This window comes from Gracilinanus agilis, chromosome 5 (assembly GCF_016433145.1).
Source record: "Gracilinanus agilis isolate LMUSP501 chromosome 5, AgileGrace, whole genome shotgun sequence".
Lineage (NCBI taxonomy): Eukaryota > Metazoa > Chordata > Mammalia > Didelphimorphia > Didelphidae > Gracilinanus > Gracilinanus agilis.
This window is the reverse complement of record NC_058134.1, coordinates 214086842-214107468: the sequence shown is the minus strand read 5'-3', so window position 1 is coordinate 214107468 and position 20627 is coordinate 214086842. Positions and strand designations below refer to the sequence as shown.

Genomic DNA, 20627 nt, shown 5'->3' with positions numbered 1-20627 from the left:
AGAACAAACACAAGATTACTATGACACTGGTGAAATTCCTTACCTCTTCATTCATTAAAAAAAAAAACACCAAAAACTACTAGAGTGATAGTTTAAAAATTCTTTTTTTCTATAATATATGAAAATTTCTCCCAAATGAAAGATTTTCCAACTTGAAATAGACTTCAATGGCCAACTAGTCCAATCCAGAAGTTAAGAGAATTTTCTTAATTTTTCCCTTTTCCTCTTTAAGAGGCAAGGGAGCAAAAAGATCCCTGAGTAAGAGTTCTAACACTGTGCAGGCTATCAGTTGATGACAGTTAGAAGGGTGTGGCTAAGAGTTGGGAGGTGAGTTGCAGACAGTTGAAAGGGGCTTTTGTCTCGGGGTTCCCTGGAGATCAGAGGTGTCGGTGTCTCTGAGACAAACTGGGAGTTAGAAAAATAACTGACAGTGGGTAAAGAGAAACGGATTTAAGGAGGTAGAAGGTGATTAATGCTTATTGATTAACTTAGATAGGTCGTTAGATAGTGGTTATATTCTTAGATAGAGTAGGTAAGGAGGCCTGGCCTGTCTTGGCAGAAAACACTGTCCTTGAAGGCAGATAGATTTAGGGTTTTTTAGAAATTTTATTTAGGATTGGGATCTTAGGAATAGTTATGAGAGTTCTCTCACTTTCTCCTTTCTATTACTATCTGAACTTTCCTCAAAATAAACTGTTTTGTGTTTTACCAAACTGCTCCCTCGACCTTTGTTCAAACTCCTACCAAAATTTTAACCCTTCACACAGGGAAGGGGGAAAAAGGAATCCCTAAGATACAAGTTGTCATCAAGACTTTGAAGACTTCTAATGAGGTGGAACTCAAACTTAGGTAGCCTATTCTACTTCTAAACAATTCTATTTGGAAGTTTTTCCTGACATAAAGTCTTTATTTGCTTCTTTGTAACGTCTGCTCATTGCCCTTGGTTCTATACTATGGGACCAAATAGAACAAATTCAGGTTCTTGAACACTGTTATGTCTTCTTTGAGTTTTCTCTTCTACTGTCTTAGCATCTGTATTTTCTTAGACTGAACTTCATATGGCATGTTCTCAAGGACCTTCTCCATCCTTGTTTCCTTCCTCTTTTTAGTTTCCAGCTTACCAGTGTCAATCATTATTAAACTATGGTGCCCAAAATATACAGTAGTCCAGATGTGGATTGATAAGAGATAGCTATAGGAAAACTAGCACTTCCTTATTCTGTAATGTTATACCTATCTTAATATTACAGGCCCAAATTTGATTGGCTTTTTTTGGCTTCCACATTATATGGCTCACTCATATCAAATTTACTAATTACCAGATCCTTCTCAGAACTGCTGTTCAACTCTGTCTTCTTCATAGTTTATTTGTTAAGTTGACTTTATGAACCCAAGAATAAACAAGACTTGTTATTTATTCCTACTGAATTTCATCTTAAAATTCAGCCCAAATCTCTAACCTGTCAAGATCTTTTTGGATCCTGAATCTGTCAGAGAATGTTTGCTGTCTTTCTTAGCTTTGTATCTTTGGTAAGACCCAGGTACTATCTGTGTCTTTAACAAAGACATTGATTAAAAAAAACAAAACCAGAGCTAAGCACAGATAAATGGAGACCTCTTTCCAAGCTGATTCTAAATGATTTATTAATGATTATTCTTTGAGTCAAATTATTCAAACAATGGCAAATCTATATACATGTATCATTGGCTAGTCCTTGCTCCTTTGACTTTTCAAAATAGTATAAAATATTTTAGCAAATGCTTTGCTAATTCTAAAGTATATCTACATAATTTTCTTAATTCATGATTTGAATAAGACTGCCAAAGAATTACTTTGTATATTATTTAATAAGTTTTGAAGGTTAAAAAATAGTCTCTTGCCTCAAAAAGAACTTAAATCTCAAGATTCAGGATAAAAACTCTACTGTTCCAACAGGCCTATGACCTCATCAGTGTCAATATTCCAAAAATGTATAATGACAGAATATGCCATATAATTCTTGAAACTCTACCATGTTAAAAATAACTCAAATGCAAATGTTTATAAACAATCTGAAATTAATGAGACATTATATTTTTTATTATATCATCAGATAAAACAATCTTCAATAGGGAACACTTTTTGTTAGTTATGAGAGAAACACTAAAAGCTTCCACTGGAAAAATCAAACTGTATTACCTTAAAAAAAAAAAAAGTAACCCTTACCTTCTCTCTTATAATTGACACTAAATATTGGCTCCAAAGAGTGGTAAGGGTTAGGCAACTGAAGTTAAGTCACTTGCCCAGGGTCACAAGGTTAGGACTATCTAAGGCCAAATTTGAACCTAGGCCTTCCTGCCTCTAGGTATGATTCTCTATTCACTGAACCACCTAACTGCCCCAAATAGTCATCTTTTGAATGTTGCTTATGTTTCCCTGACACAAAATTTGACTCCTTCCAAGTAAAGTAGACCATCAGTTTTTCAGGTATCTGTGATTTCACCATGGCATACCACACTGAATGGTTTGTGAATCACTTTGGTTGAAAATGGCTATCATTTGATGGCCAAACCTTAGGTGATGAGCTTCTCAAATTAGGCAGAACATCAGATAATAGAGAGTCTGCTGTATGAACCCTATACTAAAGGGTTTTGAGTATCATAGCACCTGTCAGTAGTTGGACTCTGCTAGCATATCCTTTGAGAATACAGGCTTACTGCCACATTTTTTGGATGAGGCACCTGGCTACAACATTAATGTTGATCATAATATAACTTGTAGTAATCCAAAACATTTTTTTTCTTAAATTAAAAGTTTAAGTTGTGAGATAGACTAAACCCGTTTACTATATTTCATGATTACATTCTATAGTTTAGTTTGGCTTTGTTGATACATCCCTTGTAACATAAAGAGAGAAAACTAAAACTTATCTGGGGGTTGCAAGGATTATAAATACACAGAACAACTAGAGAAACACTGACACAATTTTAGCAAATAAGCTCTATGACAAAAAGAACTATTTAAAAGCATGGTGCTGTTGATGGGCTTTGAATTAGGGGTGGAAAAAATTGGCAAAAAAGACAGTAAATGTATTTTCAGGTTTTGGAACCTGGAGTAAAACCACTGCCAAATGCCTCTTGGACCTTAAATGTCTATTCTTGCATGCTCTTTTACTGATGATAAAATTGGAGTGAGAGAGTAAATATATTGCAGAAATTTGTTTTCTACACACCCAGGTTTATATATATCCAGTTGTTTCCTTTATCCCTGATTTCAATTACACCTAAGGACAAGTCTATTGAATTGGCTATACAGTCATTTGATTAAATCATGAAGGGAATGAGGCCTTTGGGACCCACCAAATCAGGAGTTCCTTGAGAACAGGGACTACTTTGTGCCTTTGTCTCCCCTCTGCTTGGCATATAGCAATTGCTTAAATTGTTTTTAAGTTGCTTGTCTACTTATGAACCACATGAAATTATTTTCTGTGGCTACAATGTACTTTTCTTAATTCTATGTAACCGCTTTGCAAATGTTTAGAGTTATTTGCAATGAGAACTAGAGAAGGGCACATCTATGACTTGGGGAAAAAAAAGCAGCTACTGGAAAGATAAAACATCAATCCCAGCTTTTTAAGAGTCAACCAGGTTCTAATGGCTTTTGTGATGTTTATGATTTCTTGGAACATGAAAGATTATGCAGTGGTGATGTAGGCCTAATTTGCAATGTTCCAGCCCCAAAAAGGTCAGCATGCCCAAAAGAATGCCTGTGCTTTCCTCTATCTTATCTGAGTCCTATCCTGATATACATTCCAAAAGATTGATGGCATATTGCTTGGGCTGCATAGGAATGCCCTACATTACTTAACCCCAAGAAACCACCACTACCCTTTGCCTTAAACACTATACAGCTCCTTCAGTCTTTAGGGGGACCTTGAAAATACCCCCTCCCCTAATGTGTGCTTTTGAATTCTCTCAATGAAAATGGAACACCTTTGCTCATAGTTTTATGTTTGTTCACTTTTTAAGGTTGACAAGCTATAGAGAATAGTTTGAGACAATACAATTTAATTTTATGCTGCACTTTGGGGGATTCTGAGTACATAAAAAATAATGATACAAACACTGTCCCTATTAGACAAAATATTCTGAATTTTTTCAATGAAATAATTTCTCCTCCATAATCTTTTTTCCAGTTCATCACTGTAGCACTTAAGTAACCTAATAGTGATCAGGTATTAAAAGCTCTGGCAGGTTCTCACATGCTGGAAAGGTTTCCAGTCTGATCCAAGAAAAAGATCATTTCTGTTGTTGGGGACTAATCCAGAGAAGGTCATGATCAGTAGGCTGGACACTTGAAAATGATTTCTTTAGCCATGGAAATCCATGAAAAGAAGAAAAGTATATATGGTCTCCAGTCCTGCTTCTGCAGTGGCAGTGGCAAAGTGGTAAAAGAAGGTGCTGAGTATCACAGTCTTAATATGAATTTCAAATTTTAATTTTGCTGTTGATACTATGTTTAAAGACCAGTGCATGGACAGACTGCTGGAGGAACTGAGTTATATCAATTTTAATGTTCTTGCTATAAATCAAATCTAAATGGAAAGGTCAATAAATTGGCAGACACACAGAGAGTCTTAAGAATTTGATAAAATTCTAAAATGAAATAAACGTATTCTTTGATACTGTGATCTCAATGTAAAAATATTAACCTGTGAGGATTGTGAGAAATACACACACACACACACACACACACAGAAATGTATATCAGAAAAATAAGGAATGAGAGAGGCCAAAGATTTGTAAACCATATAGAAAACTCACATCGATGTATCATGAATATTTTTCTCAAGAAAAGAATAGGAAGGCTCTGGTTATGGCAAATATTGAATGACATCACACACAAAAGAAACCTATATGTTAGAGAGGAAACTTATTCTGTGTAGTGAGACTATTAATGGTAAAAGTAAAGATCAAAATTAGTGCTAAATTAGGTAAAAGAATAAAAATCAGAAAGAAATGGCTATGTAAGACAATTCAATCTCAAAGTTATCAGACTACTTATTGAAAGTTAAAAATATAGGTAATGTTGGGAAAATCTACTTGAAATCATGAAGAGTGAAATGAGTAGAATCAGGAGAATATTATATACAACTATAGAATTACTATTTGAAGAATAACTTTTGAATATCCACTTCCAGACAAAGTACTGATAAAAAGAAATATGAAAGGTATATATATATATATATATATCTATATATCTCTTTTTGTTGGGTGTTGCCATCTTTGATGCAGGGAGGGGAGAGAAAGGGTGAGATACCTATGAATATATTCTATTTAACAAACAAATAAGGATAATGGATAAGAAAGGACATAGATTATAGTAATTTTATAAAGAAGTTTAACTGACAGAAATCAGTTGTCAAAATAAAAGAAAACGAAAGTTAAAAAAATTATTTCAGTCAGCAAACATGACTTATATGCCCAAGCCAAAAATCTTATGAACTAACTATCCAGGATCATCAAAGAAGCTGAACAGAAACACATCAAAGAACAGAGGGAAGCAGTGAAGGGAAAAACGAAAAAAATTTTTTTCAACCCTTACTTTCCATCTTGGAGTCAATACTGTGTATTGGTTCCAAGGCAGAAGAGTGGTAAGGATAGGCAATGGGGGTCAAGTGACTTGCCCAGGGTCACACAGCTGGGAAGTGTCTGAGGCCAGATTTGAACCTAGGACCTCCTGCCTCTAGACCTGACTCTCAATACACTGAGCTACCCAGCTGCCCCCAGGAAAAATGAATTTAAAGAAAGTTTGGAAAGAGATTCAACAAAACAAAGTCACCTCAAGGACAAAATGGAAGGACAACATAGAGAAGGAAAATGGAAAAGAACTGCAAAAATTTTCAACATCCAGGACATTCTAGAGGAAGTAGTGCATCAAAGTGAACAGATATAGTAAAAGAACCTGGATTAGAACAAGTATACAGTGTAGACATCTATGATGGAAGCAACATAACAGTGAGATTGTTGAAAGACTGATTCGCAAGATATTTGAAGGGGAGGATAAAACAGCAAAGACATGAAAAAATATCAGCTAATTGAAAAAAAATTAATAAAAAGGACATGGAGAAATCTACAACTACCGACCTGTAATTCTAGCTTCACATTTACATAAAAATTTTATGAGACATCATTTAAGTACACATCCTTGAAGAGGGTATGCTTAGGAATCAGGCAGGCTTTTGCAAGCAATATTAAACAGCATGCTACTATTTGCCATCACACAACTGCCTGAAATATGTAGAGAATACAAAATTTTTCTATGTGATGTTCACTGACTCAAAAAAAAAAAAAGCATATTTGATTCCACAGAGCACAATGGGTGATGACCCTAAATGACAACTCTCCATCACAAAATATCAGAGAAGGTAATGAGTAAGTTAAGACCCTTCTAGCCAAAGGACTTTGTCACTGAAACAGAAAGAAGACAGAGTTAAGTCCAAGTTGAAAAGGGATTCCTTATGAATAGTGAGGTCCTCCTATTGTTCCTGTTTGTAGATGACATTGCCCTAGTTACATAAAACCCTAGAATGCTGCAGAGCATCATAAAAGAAAATTGTAATTATTCAAAAGAGTTTGGCTTAAACATCCCTGAAGGAAAGACCAAGTGAAGGAGGAATACCTATCTCCCGGATTGTGGCCCACAATGAGGAGGAAAAGTGTTATAGCTTGTCCATCGGTTTATGTATCTGGGACAATCAGTACAAATGGATAGCGAGTTGGGACTAGATTTAAGCAAAAAAGCAGATTTCATAGCTCTCAGGGAACTTCTTTAATAGTCCCAAACTTTCCCTAGAAACAAAGGCTTATTTAATATCTATTTGTGTTGCAGAATGTTTGCAAATAATAGAGAATTATAATCTCTAAAAAATTAAAAATGGACACCAGACAGAGTACTATAATAAGAGTCATATGGTGAGGGTGAAATAGGCTGCAACATTTAACAAATAAAAAACTTCAAAGAAGAGGATGTTATCAGAGAACCATAAGAGGGGAAAAGAAGAGGACTGGTCAAGGATAAATATGACAGATAACCAACTTAAGTGCTCTACCATTATTCTTGCAATTTCAGAAGAAATTGAGGAAGGCAAATTTCTGGAAGAATATGAATACAAACGGCAGAGGATGGACAGGAATAGATGGGTTGTGATATGCATTACTGGAAATAATATACTAACTGATGAGCTCATAGATCCATTTTATTTTATCCTCACTCATAACCTTGACTATGAATTCCAGGTTAAAGGAAATTTACCTGATAAATGGCACGTGTTGTAGAACTGAAAATCAGGGAAAATGAAAAAATAATATCCAAACACAGTAAATTCCAATCAAGATTGCTTTAGATACCCAAATCTTCTCATACATACAGAGCACTAGATAACTACCAATACAGAAAGGTCAATATGAAACAAATTTGTAAAGTGTTTTACTTACTCCACACTCATAACACCGAGATTTATCAAAGTAGTTGCGCCTTCGGATGAACTCAGCAGCTCTTCCATTGTCAATAGCAATGCTTGCTTTGATCACTCTTCCAAATAACTAAATTGAAGGGGGGAAAGTGAGGCAAAATATAAATTCTGCAAATTACAGATTTCTATTTTTTCCAAACTTCCAGTGTAATTTTTTAAAGTTAATTTTAGTTAATTCAGAATAGGGATGCCTGCTTACCTGAAACAAGTACTACTAAGCAATGAATGGACCTTACCTTCTTTCTTTTGTCTTCTCTTTTCATTTGGGAAAGGTGAAGGCCAATGAAGCTCTGTACCTTTTCCATTTCTTAAATGTTTTCCCAAGCAATCTACTGAATTCTTTTGGACCTTATTTTCATCTTTTATCCCCCTTTCTTCTTTGAGTGGGTGGGCAGTCAGGCAAGGTCTTTATGCTGCTTAGATGATTGGCCTACCTGCTTATTGTTTAGTGCCCTCGAACAGTTTTGTGCTGATTCTTTATCCAAAAACAAAATAAATGCAACACCTTTACTCTTCCTGGTATCTTTGTCTTTCATAATAGTAACTCTGAAAAGAAATAAACAGAAGTATATGCATTAAGAAATCAGATGAGTATAAGTGAATACTTGGGAGATGCAAATAAAAGGAGTATGCTCAAATGCAAATACTTCAGTGTGTAAAGGGAACTCATTTAGCAGATCAGTTATTTCTAACTTATGGAAGACTTAGAAGGGCTGCAAAGAAAATATAGGGCAAATTTAACAAAATAAAAAGAATTTAAATTTTATTCCATCAAACTTAAATTATTGGTTTTAGAATGACAAATTGGAGGGACAATGGAACCTTTAAGAAAAAGCATTTTTTCTTTTCATTTGGTAGCAAGAAAGGCAATGACATTTTTGAAATGAAAAAAAAAAATACTTTTACTTTCTCTGCCTTGTCTGACTTGATTTTTAAAAGCTTCCTGCTCACAATGTGCTACGAATGACATATTAAAATAGTATGGTGGGATCTGTTAGGTGGCTTAGTGGCTAGAGTGCCAGGCCTTGAGATAGGAGGTCTTAGATTCAAATCTGGCCTCATTTACTGTGTGCTCCTGGGCAAGCCATTTAACCCTAATAGCCTAGCCCTTCCCTAACCCTTAGCATTGATTCTAAGAATAGAAGGTAAGGTTTTTTTTTTAAATGGTATTGTTATCTGTTCCATTCCCTCTGTTCTTTAGTTCTCTAACCTAGCACTGGCAGTTCAGAGCCTGCCTTTCCTGATGCTCCCAGTTGGAGTACTTGGAAAGCTTTTACTCCTGAAGGACTGTGGCCAAGCTGGCTGTTACAGCTTGAGGAAACTTCCAGTCTGGAACCAGGGTTCTATGGCACTGGAAAGAGGGAGGGAGGGAATAAGGGGCTGGGGGGAGGGTTTGGGTATAAGCCCATGGCATGTCTTTGGGTCTGCCAGCACTGTCCCCCTGCTAGGAGCATAAGAGGTTGAAAAGGGTTCAGTTTTTTTTTTTAAACCTTCTTTTGGATTCTAAGTGTCCTTGATCATAGAAACAGTTGAAGTTTCTTTGTCTCTGGTGCATAATTTGTCTTGAAGAGGTCTGAAAGGATATGGGGATTCGAGAAAACATTTAGTCTGTCATTTTGTTGCTCACCTTTTAGCTAATTCTGAAAGAATATTTAGGTAAGAGATGTTTTATCTTTTTATGGGTTTCCTTTGACTCCTAGTAAATGTGAAGATCAAGAAGTTAAAGATTAATTTCACATCATTACTTATTCTGCCAAAGAAGAGTTATCCCACAGATATATTAGTTAAGCCATGCATCACTGATATATACCTATGTTCAGATATAAAACATTCTTAATTATTTTTTCAAAATAAGATGAAAATTTTGTTAGACTAAATTCTTAGTTAAATGTAGCAACTTTGATGCAAACCAGTCTGAACTTGATCCTTCCTAGCCAAGGGAATGATGCTGAGCATCTGGGCAATTTTTTCTTTGTTTAGAACCTTTGTTCTTTGGAATAATTCTAAGTTCTATATAAATATACACACTCACATGGAGAGTCTCCAAAGAGCTTATTTCCTATTGCATTTTACAAATGTACTTCTTTATGTAAGAACTGGTTAGTATAAATGACGGGACATTATGAAAAAATAAGATGCCCTATATATTTAAGTTATATCTGGTTAAATACTTTGTTTTCCTGATTTGACTCAGTGATTATTTATTAGAGTTTGGCAGTATTTGGCATGTTCTAGTGATTGTGAAAAACTGATAACAGGCTTTATAGTGGAGCCTTGGTTATTTACAAAACTTTTAAAAATCATATTTGAGTTATTTTTTATTGATATATACTGAAATAACCTGGCATTGTATTTTTCAGGAATATGATTTAAATACACACCTTATTTTTGCAAGAATATTTCTAGTCTCTAACTTGCTATACAAACTCTACACATACGTTGCAGAAACCTGACACTGTAGAACAAAGGATCAAATGAAAATTTAATTTTGATTTAAAATCCATAGTATAAATAATCCAATAACCCATAATAGTTCAAAACAAAATACATTAATTAGATCCAATTAATTTTCACGTTCTCTTATCATCACAGGATTTTAAAAATCCGGCATTTTCAATGAATGCTAAAAATCTGAAGGGGAGGAAGGAATCTATGCCTTTTTAGGGATTCTACATAATTAGACAAGTTTTAGCCACTAAATTTTATTATCTACACTCTTATAACCATGCAAAGATAAATTAAATTTTGGTTTGTTAAATGTTTATGAGTGTACTCCCAAGGTATATAGTATAAGAAATACTTTGAAAAATTTCAGTTGAAGGTAAGAGCTAAAATTGATCTTGGTAACTTTCCATTTCCTTTCTATACATACAGTATATGTAATATCTGATTACTTTTGTGATTAGAATGGGTTCTAGAAGCCAGGATTTCATGTAAAAACATTGTAGGGGTAGAATATATAAATCTTTCAGGTTTTTTTTTTTTAAAAGTCACAGCAAAATTATGAGAAACATCTAAAACATCTTGCAAAGAGGCAAGTTAAAGTATCTATTATCGCTGTGTGCCTTCCAGATACTCCTGTGGTCTGCTAACAGCTGACATAGATTATGTGCTGCAGGTATGTACACTGATGATTTTGCTGTTCTGAGTAACTTACCTCTGACATCAGGTTACTACTACTTGCTGACAAAAAATGAGTTAAACACAGCACAAGAAACATTAATACATTCAAATCAGATGCATGAGTATAACAATTGTAACAAATAAAGCATTTCCTAAGTTAGTAAACTTCATCGACAGAAAGCAATTTATTAATAGGGAGGCTTTATCCACAGTTGCCTCTAAATGTCATCAGGAAAATTATGTTCAGTAAACGATAGTCAAGTACTAATTCCTCTGTCCCTACTGAACTGGAGAGAATATGGTTATTTCATAATAGTTTAGTATTAAGTATAATTTACTAACACCTCTGGACCAATGAAATACAAGTCCTGAACTTTCAAACCCAACATTATCTAAAATGCATTTAGCACCACTTCTAAACTGCAACCTTTTCCAGTTAATTGTAAGAAGGTAAAGATGTGGTCCATTATTGAATATGGCTTGTGAATGCCTGTTAGTCCCACACTAATACCCTCATCAAGGGTGTCAATGCTTTTGGTATCTTCCTCTCCTTTGAATACATCATCCATTGATGCAAGCACAATTTTGTTTTCTTCAGCACGTATGTCTTCTAGACACATGATTCAACTAGGTTCTTTCCTACATCTTTGTAGGAAATTGCCATTCTAATCTCCTCTATAAAAGCACATTCAGATTGATTTTAGGGTTTACTATACTATCATTCTTGATGAGTAAATTAGTTTGTCATAAAGATTTTACTAAGTCTTTTCAGTTTTTCTTGTCTTTAGTCCTCTTCCCATAATTCCCCATCCCTTATTCCTTTATTTTCTCTTCATTTGTTGTGAAGTCTTTAAGGGTATCAATAGCTCATAAATTTCTGAGAAGAGATATGAACCTGGATCTCTTTTTTAAAAAAATAATTCAACAAATTAGGAATTTATTTTGTGCAAGGCATTGTGCCTGGAGTTAGTCCTGCCCCAAGGTTCTCAACTAAAGGACCCCAAGTATCTCCCTAAGGCAAAAAGGGCCCTGAACTATCTTCACATTCTCCAACTTTTCACAGCTGGAATGTCTTGTCAAGAATTCAATCCAATAAAAATTTGTTAAGTACCTACACATGTGAAACACTGTGATAGGTAAATGGAGATATTAAAACAAAAAGTTAATAGTTCATGACTTCAAAAAGCTTACATTTGTGTAATGAGCTTTCTGCAGCATGCTTGAGATGCTGGGGCATGCAGAAATTGGCAGCCATTTTCTGTTGGTGCATGTTTCTAATATAAAACAAAGTTAGAAATGGAAGACAAATAGCAATGTTCCTGCCATTTAAGTACTTACTGTCTAAATTTCTTATTTTTTGCTAAATAGAGATAATAATGCTTGATCTTACAAGGTACTTCTGAAGCTAAGATTTGATAGCATGTAAAATGCCTTTTAAGTTATGTGATCCTGACTATGATTCCTTGGAACCTGTTTCTATCGGTAGTTTGCCCTTCTGACCTGCAAGTTCTGAATTTTGGCTATGATATTCCTACTTGGTTTCAGTTTGGGGTTTCTTTGAGGTGACCAATATGTTCATTCTCTTTTTACTTTACTCTCTGGTTCCAATGAATCTGAAGAGTTTAATCTTATGATTTCTTGAAACATAGTACGCACATTTTTCATTTGGTCATATTTTTCAGAATCGAATGAATTTTAAAATCACCAGATTTTAAAACTTTTAAACTATTTTCCAGGTCTCCAGATATGTCAACCTCAAAGTTATTTCTCCAGCATGCCCCAGAAAGCTCATTATTTATAGATAACTTCATCATCATCTAAGATCTTATCAACCTTGGTACTCCACCTCTTCACTACCCTGGGCCTCTGATTGGAAGGTAGGCCACAAATACCACTTCCATTTAAGAAGAGATATCAGTTCAGATTTCTCAACTGACTTCTCTACCTAGGGTCTTCCCTGACAGACTTCTCCACCAAGCTCCTGAGTTGGATACCTCCCATTTCCCCCTGAGACTCGGTCCCCTCCCCGTCCCCTTCCTGGCCTGACTTTTCAGCCACATTTTGTGTTTTGTTATCCTCTTCAGATTGTAAGCTATATTATGGGCAGGAACTGACTTTTTTGTATTATATTCCAAGCATGGTGCCTGGCCCATAGCAGATGTTTATTGACTTACTGTTTGGTCATTTTGGGAAGTAGATAGCTTATACATAGTTTCCCCCCTATTTTTTGAATTTTTCTAATATTTATTTCCTCATGGAATTATTGAATTCTTTTTGCTCCATTTCATTTCTCAAGTTCTGTTCTAACTATTTACTTGAATAAGGTTCTCAAGGTTTTATATTTCAAATCTAGCCTAAGACATTTTTGAATGTGTGTCCCTGGGCAAGTCACCTAACCCCAATTGCCTAGCCTTTACCACTCTTCTGCCTTGGAACCAATACATAGTACTTACATATGATATACCATCTGATACTTAGTATCAATTCTAAGAAAGAATGTAAAGTTCTATATCAAGCTATTTTTTGTTTATACTTCAAATTTGAAGAAAACTGACAACTCCCTAATTCTCCCTCTCCCCAACCATAACTCATTGATTTTATCTAGTTTCATTTCTCAAAGATACTTTTGTAGACACTGGGGCAAAACCAGTTTGTGTTTTTTTTTTTTCCCCCAGAGGTTTGTTGTGGAATTATAATTCTTTTCTTCTGGTTTACTTTGTGAGCTTCATTAAACTACATTATTTCTTCAATGCCCCCAGAATTTTCTTCCATTTACTTATATCTAGAGTTTCAGTTCCTAGATCAGGACCGTGTGCCACAACTAGGCTCTGCCCCCTTTGGCACTTTTATTTGGGGCTGGCAGGATTTGTTTGGTTGAGTTGAGAAGGGCTGGATGCTCCCTTCACTGAAGTTTTAGATGTGGTGGTTGAGATCAGTCCCCACCCTCTGATTCAATCACTGGTTTCTGTCTTTATCTCTTGAAGCCAAACAGGAATGCTGGCCCTGGCCTATCTCCTTTTCTTTGCAAAAGCACCAACTACAAGTCATTTCAATCCTCTGCTGTAGTTTGACTAGCTTCAATCAGTTGTCAAAGATTGTGTTGGTCTCAGGCTTCATAGAGAGCTTCATTTTTGCAGGCTACATAGATGATGATCTGGCTTATTCTCTTATTTTGTTGTCAATGAGAGTGGTGGCTTTAGACCTCTTATAGCAGTTCTTAACCTAAAGACCCCAAGTTGGTCTCAGGAGGTTTGTAAACTTAAATGGGGAAAAAATTGCATTTTTGTTTTTACTAACTTTTTTTTTTAGCATTTCCTTCAATTAGGAAGTATAATTAATGTAATTTGAGGCACAAAATATGTTCTATAGGAATGCTATTATAATCATTATTACTATTCTTATGAATGTAGGTAACGAACATCATTTTGAGGGGGATTGAGGCTTCACCAGACTGCCAAAAGGGTTCATGATCCAAATGGTTAACAATTGTGTTAATAGGTAGCATTTATATAGTACTTAAAGGTTTGTAAAATACTTTATCAATATACTCATCTCATCCTTAAAATAACCATTGGAGATAGGTATTTTTGCCTTAATTTTTCTTTTTTAATAGTTTTTCCCAATTATTTGTAATAATTTTTAATATTCATTTCCTAAAATTTCTAAAGTTCCAAATTCTTTCTCTTTCTGTATCCTCTCTGAGAGGATAGGCAATTTGATCTAGATTATACATATGCAATCATGCAAAACACATTTTCATATCAGTCATGTTGTAGAGGAAGATTCAGATAAACAAAAAAAATGAAGAGACTGAAAAATAGCATGTTTTGATCTGCATTTAGATTCTATCATATCTTTTTTTTGGAGGTGGATAGCATTTCTCATTATTAGTCCTTTAGGATTCTCTTGGATCATTGTGTTGCTGAGAATAATTAAGCCATTCATAGTTGATCATCTTAAAATACTGCTGTTACTATGGACAGTGTTCTCTTGATTCTGCTCACCTCGCTTTGTATTAGTTAATACAAATCTTTCTAGGTTTTTCTGAAATCATCCTGTTCATCACATCTTACAGCACAATGGTATTCCATTTCAATTATATACCATGACTTAGTCAGTCTTTTCCCAATTGATGGACATTCTCTCAAATCTTTGCCACCACAAAAAGTCCTCCTATAAATATTTTTGTACAAGTAGGTCCTTTCCCCCTTTATTGGATCTCTTCAGGATACAGACCTAGTAGTGGTATTGCTGGATCAAAGGGTAAATACTGTTTGATAGCCCTGTGGGCATAGTTCTAAACTGTTCTCCAGAATGGTTGGATCAGTTCACAATTCTACCAACAGTGCATTAGTATCCCATTTTTGCCCCATCCCCACCAACATTTGTCATTTTCCTTTATGGTCATATTAACCAATCTGATAGATGTCAAGTGGTACCTCAGAGCTGTTTTATTTGTATTTCTTTAATAGTGATTTAGAACATTTTTTCATATAACTGTAGTTAGCTTTGATTTCTTCATCTGAAAATTGTTCATGCCCTTTGGCCCCTTATCAAATGGGGGATGATTTATGTTTTTATAAAATTGACTCAGTTCTCTATATATTCTAAAAATAAGGCCTTTATCAGAGAAACTTGCTATAAAACCTTTCCCCAGCTTTCTGTTTCCCTTCTAATCTTGGGTACACTGCTTTTGGATTATCCTCATTACAGAAAGTGAGGCAAAATTGCATAAGGTCTCATAGTTAAGTATCTGAGGTAAGATTTGAATTGAAATCTTATTCCATGCTCAGTACTGTGCCAGAGGGTCCCCAGGAAAGTATACACTTCCCATCCCTGATTCCCTCCTGTGGTCCCGAAAGGACCTGACTATGATCTCAGACTTTTGACTTTATGCAAGGACTTGATCTGTGGCATTATTTCCTACTGTAGTTTCATCCTTGATTGTGAAGAGAATTTCTTTCTTTGTTGGTCTCCATTTCAATTTCATCCATAAATGCTATCTGAATGATTTTGTTTAATTGCCATGGTTTTGACAAATTGATTTTACCTTCTGCTTCTCTTTGTCTTTAGAGGAGATATTGCTTGTAACTTTTCCCATAATCCTTCTCTGTTAAACTTTAGAAACAAAACTTTATTCTAAATTAGGGTTGCATTTAGCTATCATATCTCAACATGGCACATTCATCAAGAGATTTTAAAAGACTTTTTTGGGACCTGCTTATTAGGACAACTCACAATGTTACAATTTCATTTGAAATAATTAGCACTGACATCCTTTTTTAAAATTATATGTATTTTTGGAGGTGATTAGTCAGGTTAGAATTGTTTTAATTGCATACCATGTCTTTTTTTCTGATTTTAATTATTTTTCATACTTTGCCTAATTTTGAACTTTGCTAGGCTTCCTGAGTTCTGATTCAGGAATGAACCTCACACCAGAGATAACTCATTTATTGCCTGTTAAAATATAAACTTTTTTTACTTTTAGTAGTGCATTGACATTCAAGGTTTGCCATTACCAGAGGCTTCTGATTCTTTGATACTTCATGATATGAAGCTTTTGTATGATTTACAAGTCTTTGGCTTCTCTTATTCCTTATTCCTGACCTATGTTTTCAGTATTTTGAAAAAATTCTCACTTATTATCACTCTCTATGGGAGTTACATTCATGCAACTTTGAGAATTACGGAGTTATATGAATTTCTCTTCAGCTTCTCCGGCATGTAAACTGTGTGCATCTAAGACCTAGAGACAAATGTGAATAATTTCTGAAACTTTAAGAACTTATATTTTGAAGAAATAAGAGAAATTTATGGATTTAGTAATATTGTTAGTTGCACAGGTTAAGTAATAGGAAGGTGGTGGTGGTGTTTAGTTGTTTTTCAGACACATCTATCAATTTGTGACCCCATTTGGAGTTTTTTTGGCAAAGTACATTACAAAAGATACTGAAACGCTTTGCTATTTCCTTTTCTAGCTCATTTTACAAAGATGAAGAGACTGAGTCAAACAGGGTTAAGTGATTTGCCCTGAATCAAACAGCTTGTAAGGGTCTGGGACCAGATTTGAATTTAATCAAATAAGTCTTCCTGATTCCAGACCTAGCACTCTAACCTCTATGTTACCTAGCTGCCCCAAGCCTTCCCAGAGGATGTGGCAACTAACCTGAATCTTGAAAGAATCTAAGGATTTTAAGAGGCAGAGGTGAAGAGAGAATGCAATTTAGGCATGTGGGACAATCTTTGTAAAGGAATTAAGGTGAACAACAATCAAGTAGACCAGAGGGGCTGAAATGTAAAGTATGTGGAAGGGAGTAGTAATAGGATACAGTTAGAAAGATAGGAGTCAATCTGTAAAGGGGCTTAAACGCCAATATGAAGACTATGTTTAATCTTAGAGGCAAAAAGGTGCTATGGAAAACACCTGAGTAACCTGCACTTTGGGCAGCTAGGGGGCACAGTGGATAGAGTGACAGGGATTGGAGTCAGGAAGACTAATTTTCTAGAATTCAAATCTGGCCTCACACTAGCTTTATGACCCTGGACAAATCACTTAACTCCGTTTGCCTCAGTTCCTCATTTGTGAAATAAGCCAGAGAAGGAAATGGCAAGCCAATCTGTACCTGTGCCAAGAAAATCTCAAGTAGGATCACAAAGAGTTGGATGTGACTGAAATGACTCAATACCAACAAAACCTGTGCTTTAGAAATATCAGTTTGGTAGCTATATGGATAAGATGAATTAGAGATGGAAAAGGCTAGAAACAAGGAGGCCAGTTAGGAAGCTATTGAAATAGCAGAGAAGTGAGATCATGAGAGGGTGGCAGTTCAAGAACAGAAAAAGCATTTTTTATCAGAGATGCTGTGAAAATAGAATGAAGGAGACTTGGAAAATGATGGATATGGGGAATGTGTGTGCGCGCACACGCACGTGTGAAACTGTAAGAAAGATTACTTAAGTTTACAAACCTGGGTGATAAGAATGATGGTATACTCAAAGAGAAATGGGAAAATATGGAGTAGTGGAGGATTGAGAGGAGAAGATAAGGACTTCTGTACGGGATATTTGGAATTTGAAATACTTATAGGATATTCAGTTGGACAACAGATATTTTTTTGAAGTGAGAATAAAGGTTAAAAGAGAAAAATTAAGGCTATACATGCAGATTTGGTAGTCATTACTTTGAGCTGAGAACAGAATCCATAGGAGTTGTTGAGATCTCCTTTCAAGAGATTAGATGAGAATAAAGAGGCTTAAGGATAGAGCCTTGGGGGAATGCCAAAGGTTAGAGGGTAGAACATGGATGATGATCTAATGAAGGACACTGAGAAGGAAGTCAGACAAACAGTAGCAGAACCAATAGAAAGTAGTGTCATTAAAGTGTACATAGAGGGGAATATCTAGAAGAATGTTTGATAATGTCAAAAGTTGCCGAGAGATCGGGAAAGATAAGGTGTATGAAAAGATCATTGAGTTTAACAATTAAGAATTTTTTTCAACAGCTTAGAGAGAATATTTTTAGTTGCTGAATGGAGAAACCAGAATGCTAGGATCTGAGAAGCTGGGAAGTGAGTAAAGGGAAACAATGAGTACAGATGATTTTTTAATGGAATGTGGCTGTGAAAAGAAGAGAAGCTGTAAGACAAAGCCTGGCCTCTGAAGGAGTGGCAGATTTAAGTGGAGATGGATAGGTGTAGACATGTACATTTTTGTATACAATGGCAAAAGTTCCAGGAGATAAGGAAAGGCACTCTTAAGAGGGACAAGATAGGAGGGAATAGTATAAGAGGCTTGAGAAGAGAAAAAAAGATTTGGAGATTTGGAACAAGTTACTTGGAGGGTGGTGGTGGTGTGATAGAAAGTCAATCAGGGAAAATTACAGGAGTACTTTGTAGCAATAAATACCCAAGTGGGCTGCAATAATGTAATAGACCTGGCCAGCAGAGTTATATGGCTTCATTTAGTGGTAGTCAATGATATACAAGTAGAAACAAATAAGGTGGATGCAGGGGCGGGGAGGGGGAGCAGAATTCAGGGTTAGGTTTTATAGCAAGGCTTCACCTCACAACTAGCAAATTATCAAGGATAATAAGAAATTGAAATAATCACTGTTATGGCAATAGGAAGAGAGGTACACTTTAAGACTATTGGTGAAACTGTAAATTGATCCAATTGCTCTGGAAAATAAATTTGGATTTGTATTAGAAAAGTAACTAAACCATTTACTTTTAATCAATTCATCAACAAGTATTTACTAAGTACCTACTATTTATCAGGTACTACGGTAGGTGCTGGGGATACAAATTCAAAAATGAAATAGTCATTGCCCTCAAAAGACTTATATTCTACTGAGGGGAAAATGTATGCATATAAGAATATATAAAAACATTACAAAGTAATTGGAGAGGAGGGCTAGCACCTCGGAATGGCTTCAGGGAGGCAGTATTTAATGTTTTGAAGGAGATTAGGGATTCTAAGAGGTAGAGATAAGAAGCACATGCCATGCAAGGAAGACAGCCAGTACAAGTGCACAGAGGTTAGAGATGAAGTATCATGTGTGAAAAACAGTAAAAAGGTCATTTGGCTAAAGAGTTTTTTGAAGGAGTGTAATGTGTAATAAGACCAGAAATGTGGAATGGGGACCATTTGTGAAAGAGCTTTAAAAGCAAATGAAGGAGTTTATATTTGATCCTAATGGTCATAGGGAGTCACTGAGTAGAGGAGTGACAAACTAATCAAAAACTCACTTTGGCCTCTTTGGAAAGGATAGAATGGAGAAGAGAGAGACAAATTAGGAGGCTATTACAGGAATCCTGAAAAGAGGAAGCCTAAATCCAGTTCAAAGGGCTATGTGAGTAGAGCGAAGTGGACACATTCAAGAGATGCTATAGAATTAGAAGGAATATGTCTTAGAAATTTAATAGTTGAGAGAGAATTAAGACTTAAGAATGGGGAGAGAGGGAGAGCTGGGTGGCTCAGTGTACTGAGAGCCAGGCCTAGAGATGGGAGGTCCTGGTTTCAAATATGGCCTCATACACTTCCCAGCTATGTGACTCTAGGCAACATCACTTAACCCCCACTGCCTACCTAGTCTTTACCACTCTTCTGCCTTAGAACCAATCACAGTATTGCTTCTAAGACAGAAGGTAAGAGTTTAAAAAAAAAAAGGTTGAGAATGACACTAAGATTTTGAACTTGGGTGATGGCAAGGCTGGTAGTGGACAGAAAAAGAAAGATTAGCTAGCAATTAGGTTTAAGGGGTAAGATAATGAGTTGTTTTGGACATATTGAGTTTTGATATTTCCGATAGGAAATCTAATTTTAAATCCCCAATTTTTGACATTTTAAATATCCAAGTTTTGAGATTTTTACAAGAAATCCAATTTTAAAAGTCCAATAGGTATTTCGTGATGGATATTGAAATTCAGGAGAAACACTAAGGTTGGATGTATCGATCTGGGAACCATCTATATAAAGATATGAAACCCACAGCAACTGACAAAGTCAGCAAATGAGAAAGGCCCAGAACAAAGCTTGAGGGATATCCAGAGTTAGGAGGTATAATGAACATGAAAGGGAGGGAAATGAGAAGGGAAAGTGGGAAGAGCACTCTCTTAGAAAAGTGGGAGGAGATGGGACCAAACGTACAAGTAGAAAGATTGGCCTTGGTAAGGATAAAAGTTATTTCCTTACCAGTGATTAATGTAAAGTAGGAAAGAATAGAGAATGATTTTGAGATGTGGAAAACGGGAGAAGAGAAAGCATACTCTCTGACTGTTTACTACATATATACCTCAAAGAGTTCAAAAGGATTTTAAACTTAAAAGGGACCTCAGCAATTATTTTGTAAAACTTAAACTGAAGAAGAATCAGTACTACAACATATCTGACAAAAAGGATCAGTTTTTAAGCCTGAAGATCTTGTTAAGTAGGAACAGCTAACTTCTACTCCTCTTTTGAATAGCTCTAATTATTTAGACATTTTTC

At 35.5% G+C, this 20627-nt stretch overlaps 1 protein-coding gene across 3 annotated transcripts in view; it reads right to left on the bottom strand.

Moving 5' to 3' along the window:
- Positions 1–20627, bottom strand: part of ZCRB1 (zinc finger CCHC-type and RNA binding motif containing 1) — a 36012-nt gene that overhangs the window by 3771 nt on the left and 11614 nt on the right. For all 3 annotated transcript variants that reach the window (XM_044677301.1, XM_044677302.1, XM_044677303.1), the window contains 2 exons: positions 7949–8060; positions 7477–7584 (listed from right to left, as the gene is read on the bottom strand). In XM_044677301.1, the coding sequence (XP_044533236.1) occupies positions 7477–7584; positions 7949–8060 (220 nt within the window). The remainder of the gene's footprint in view (positions 1–7476; positions 7585–7948; positions 8061–20627) is intronic.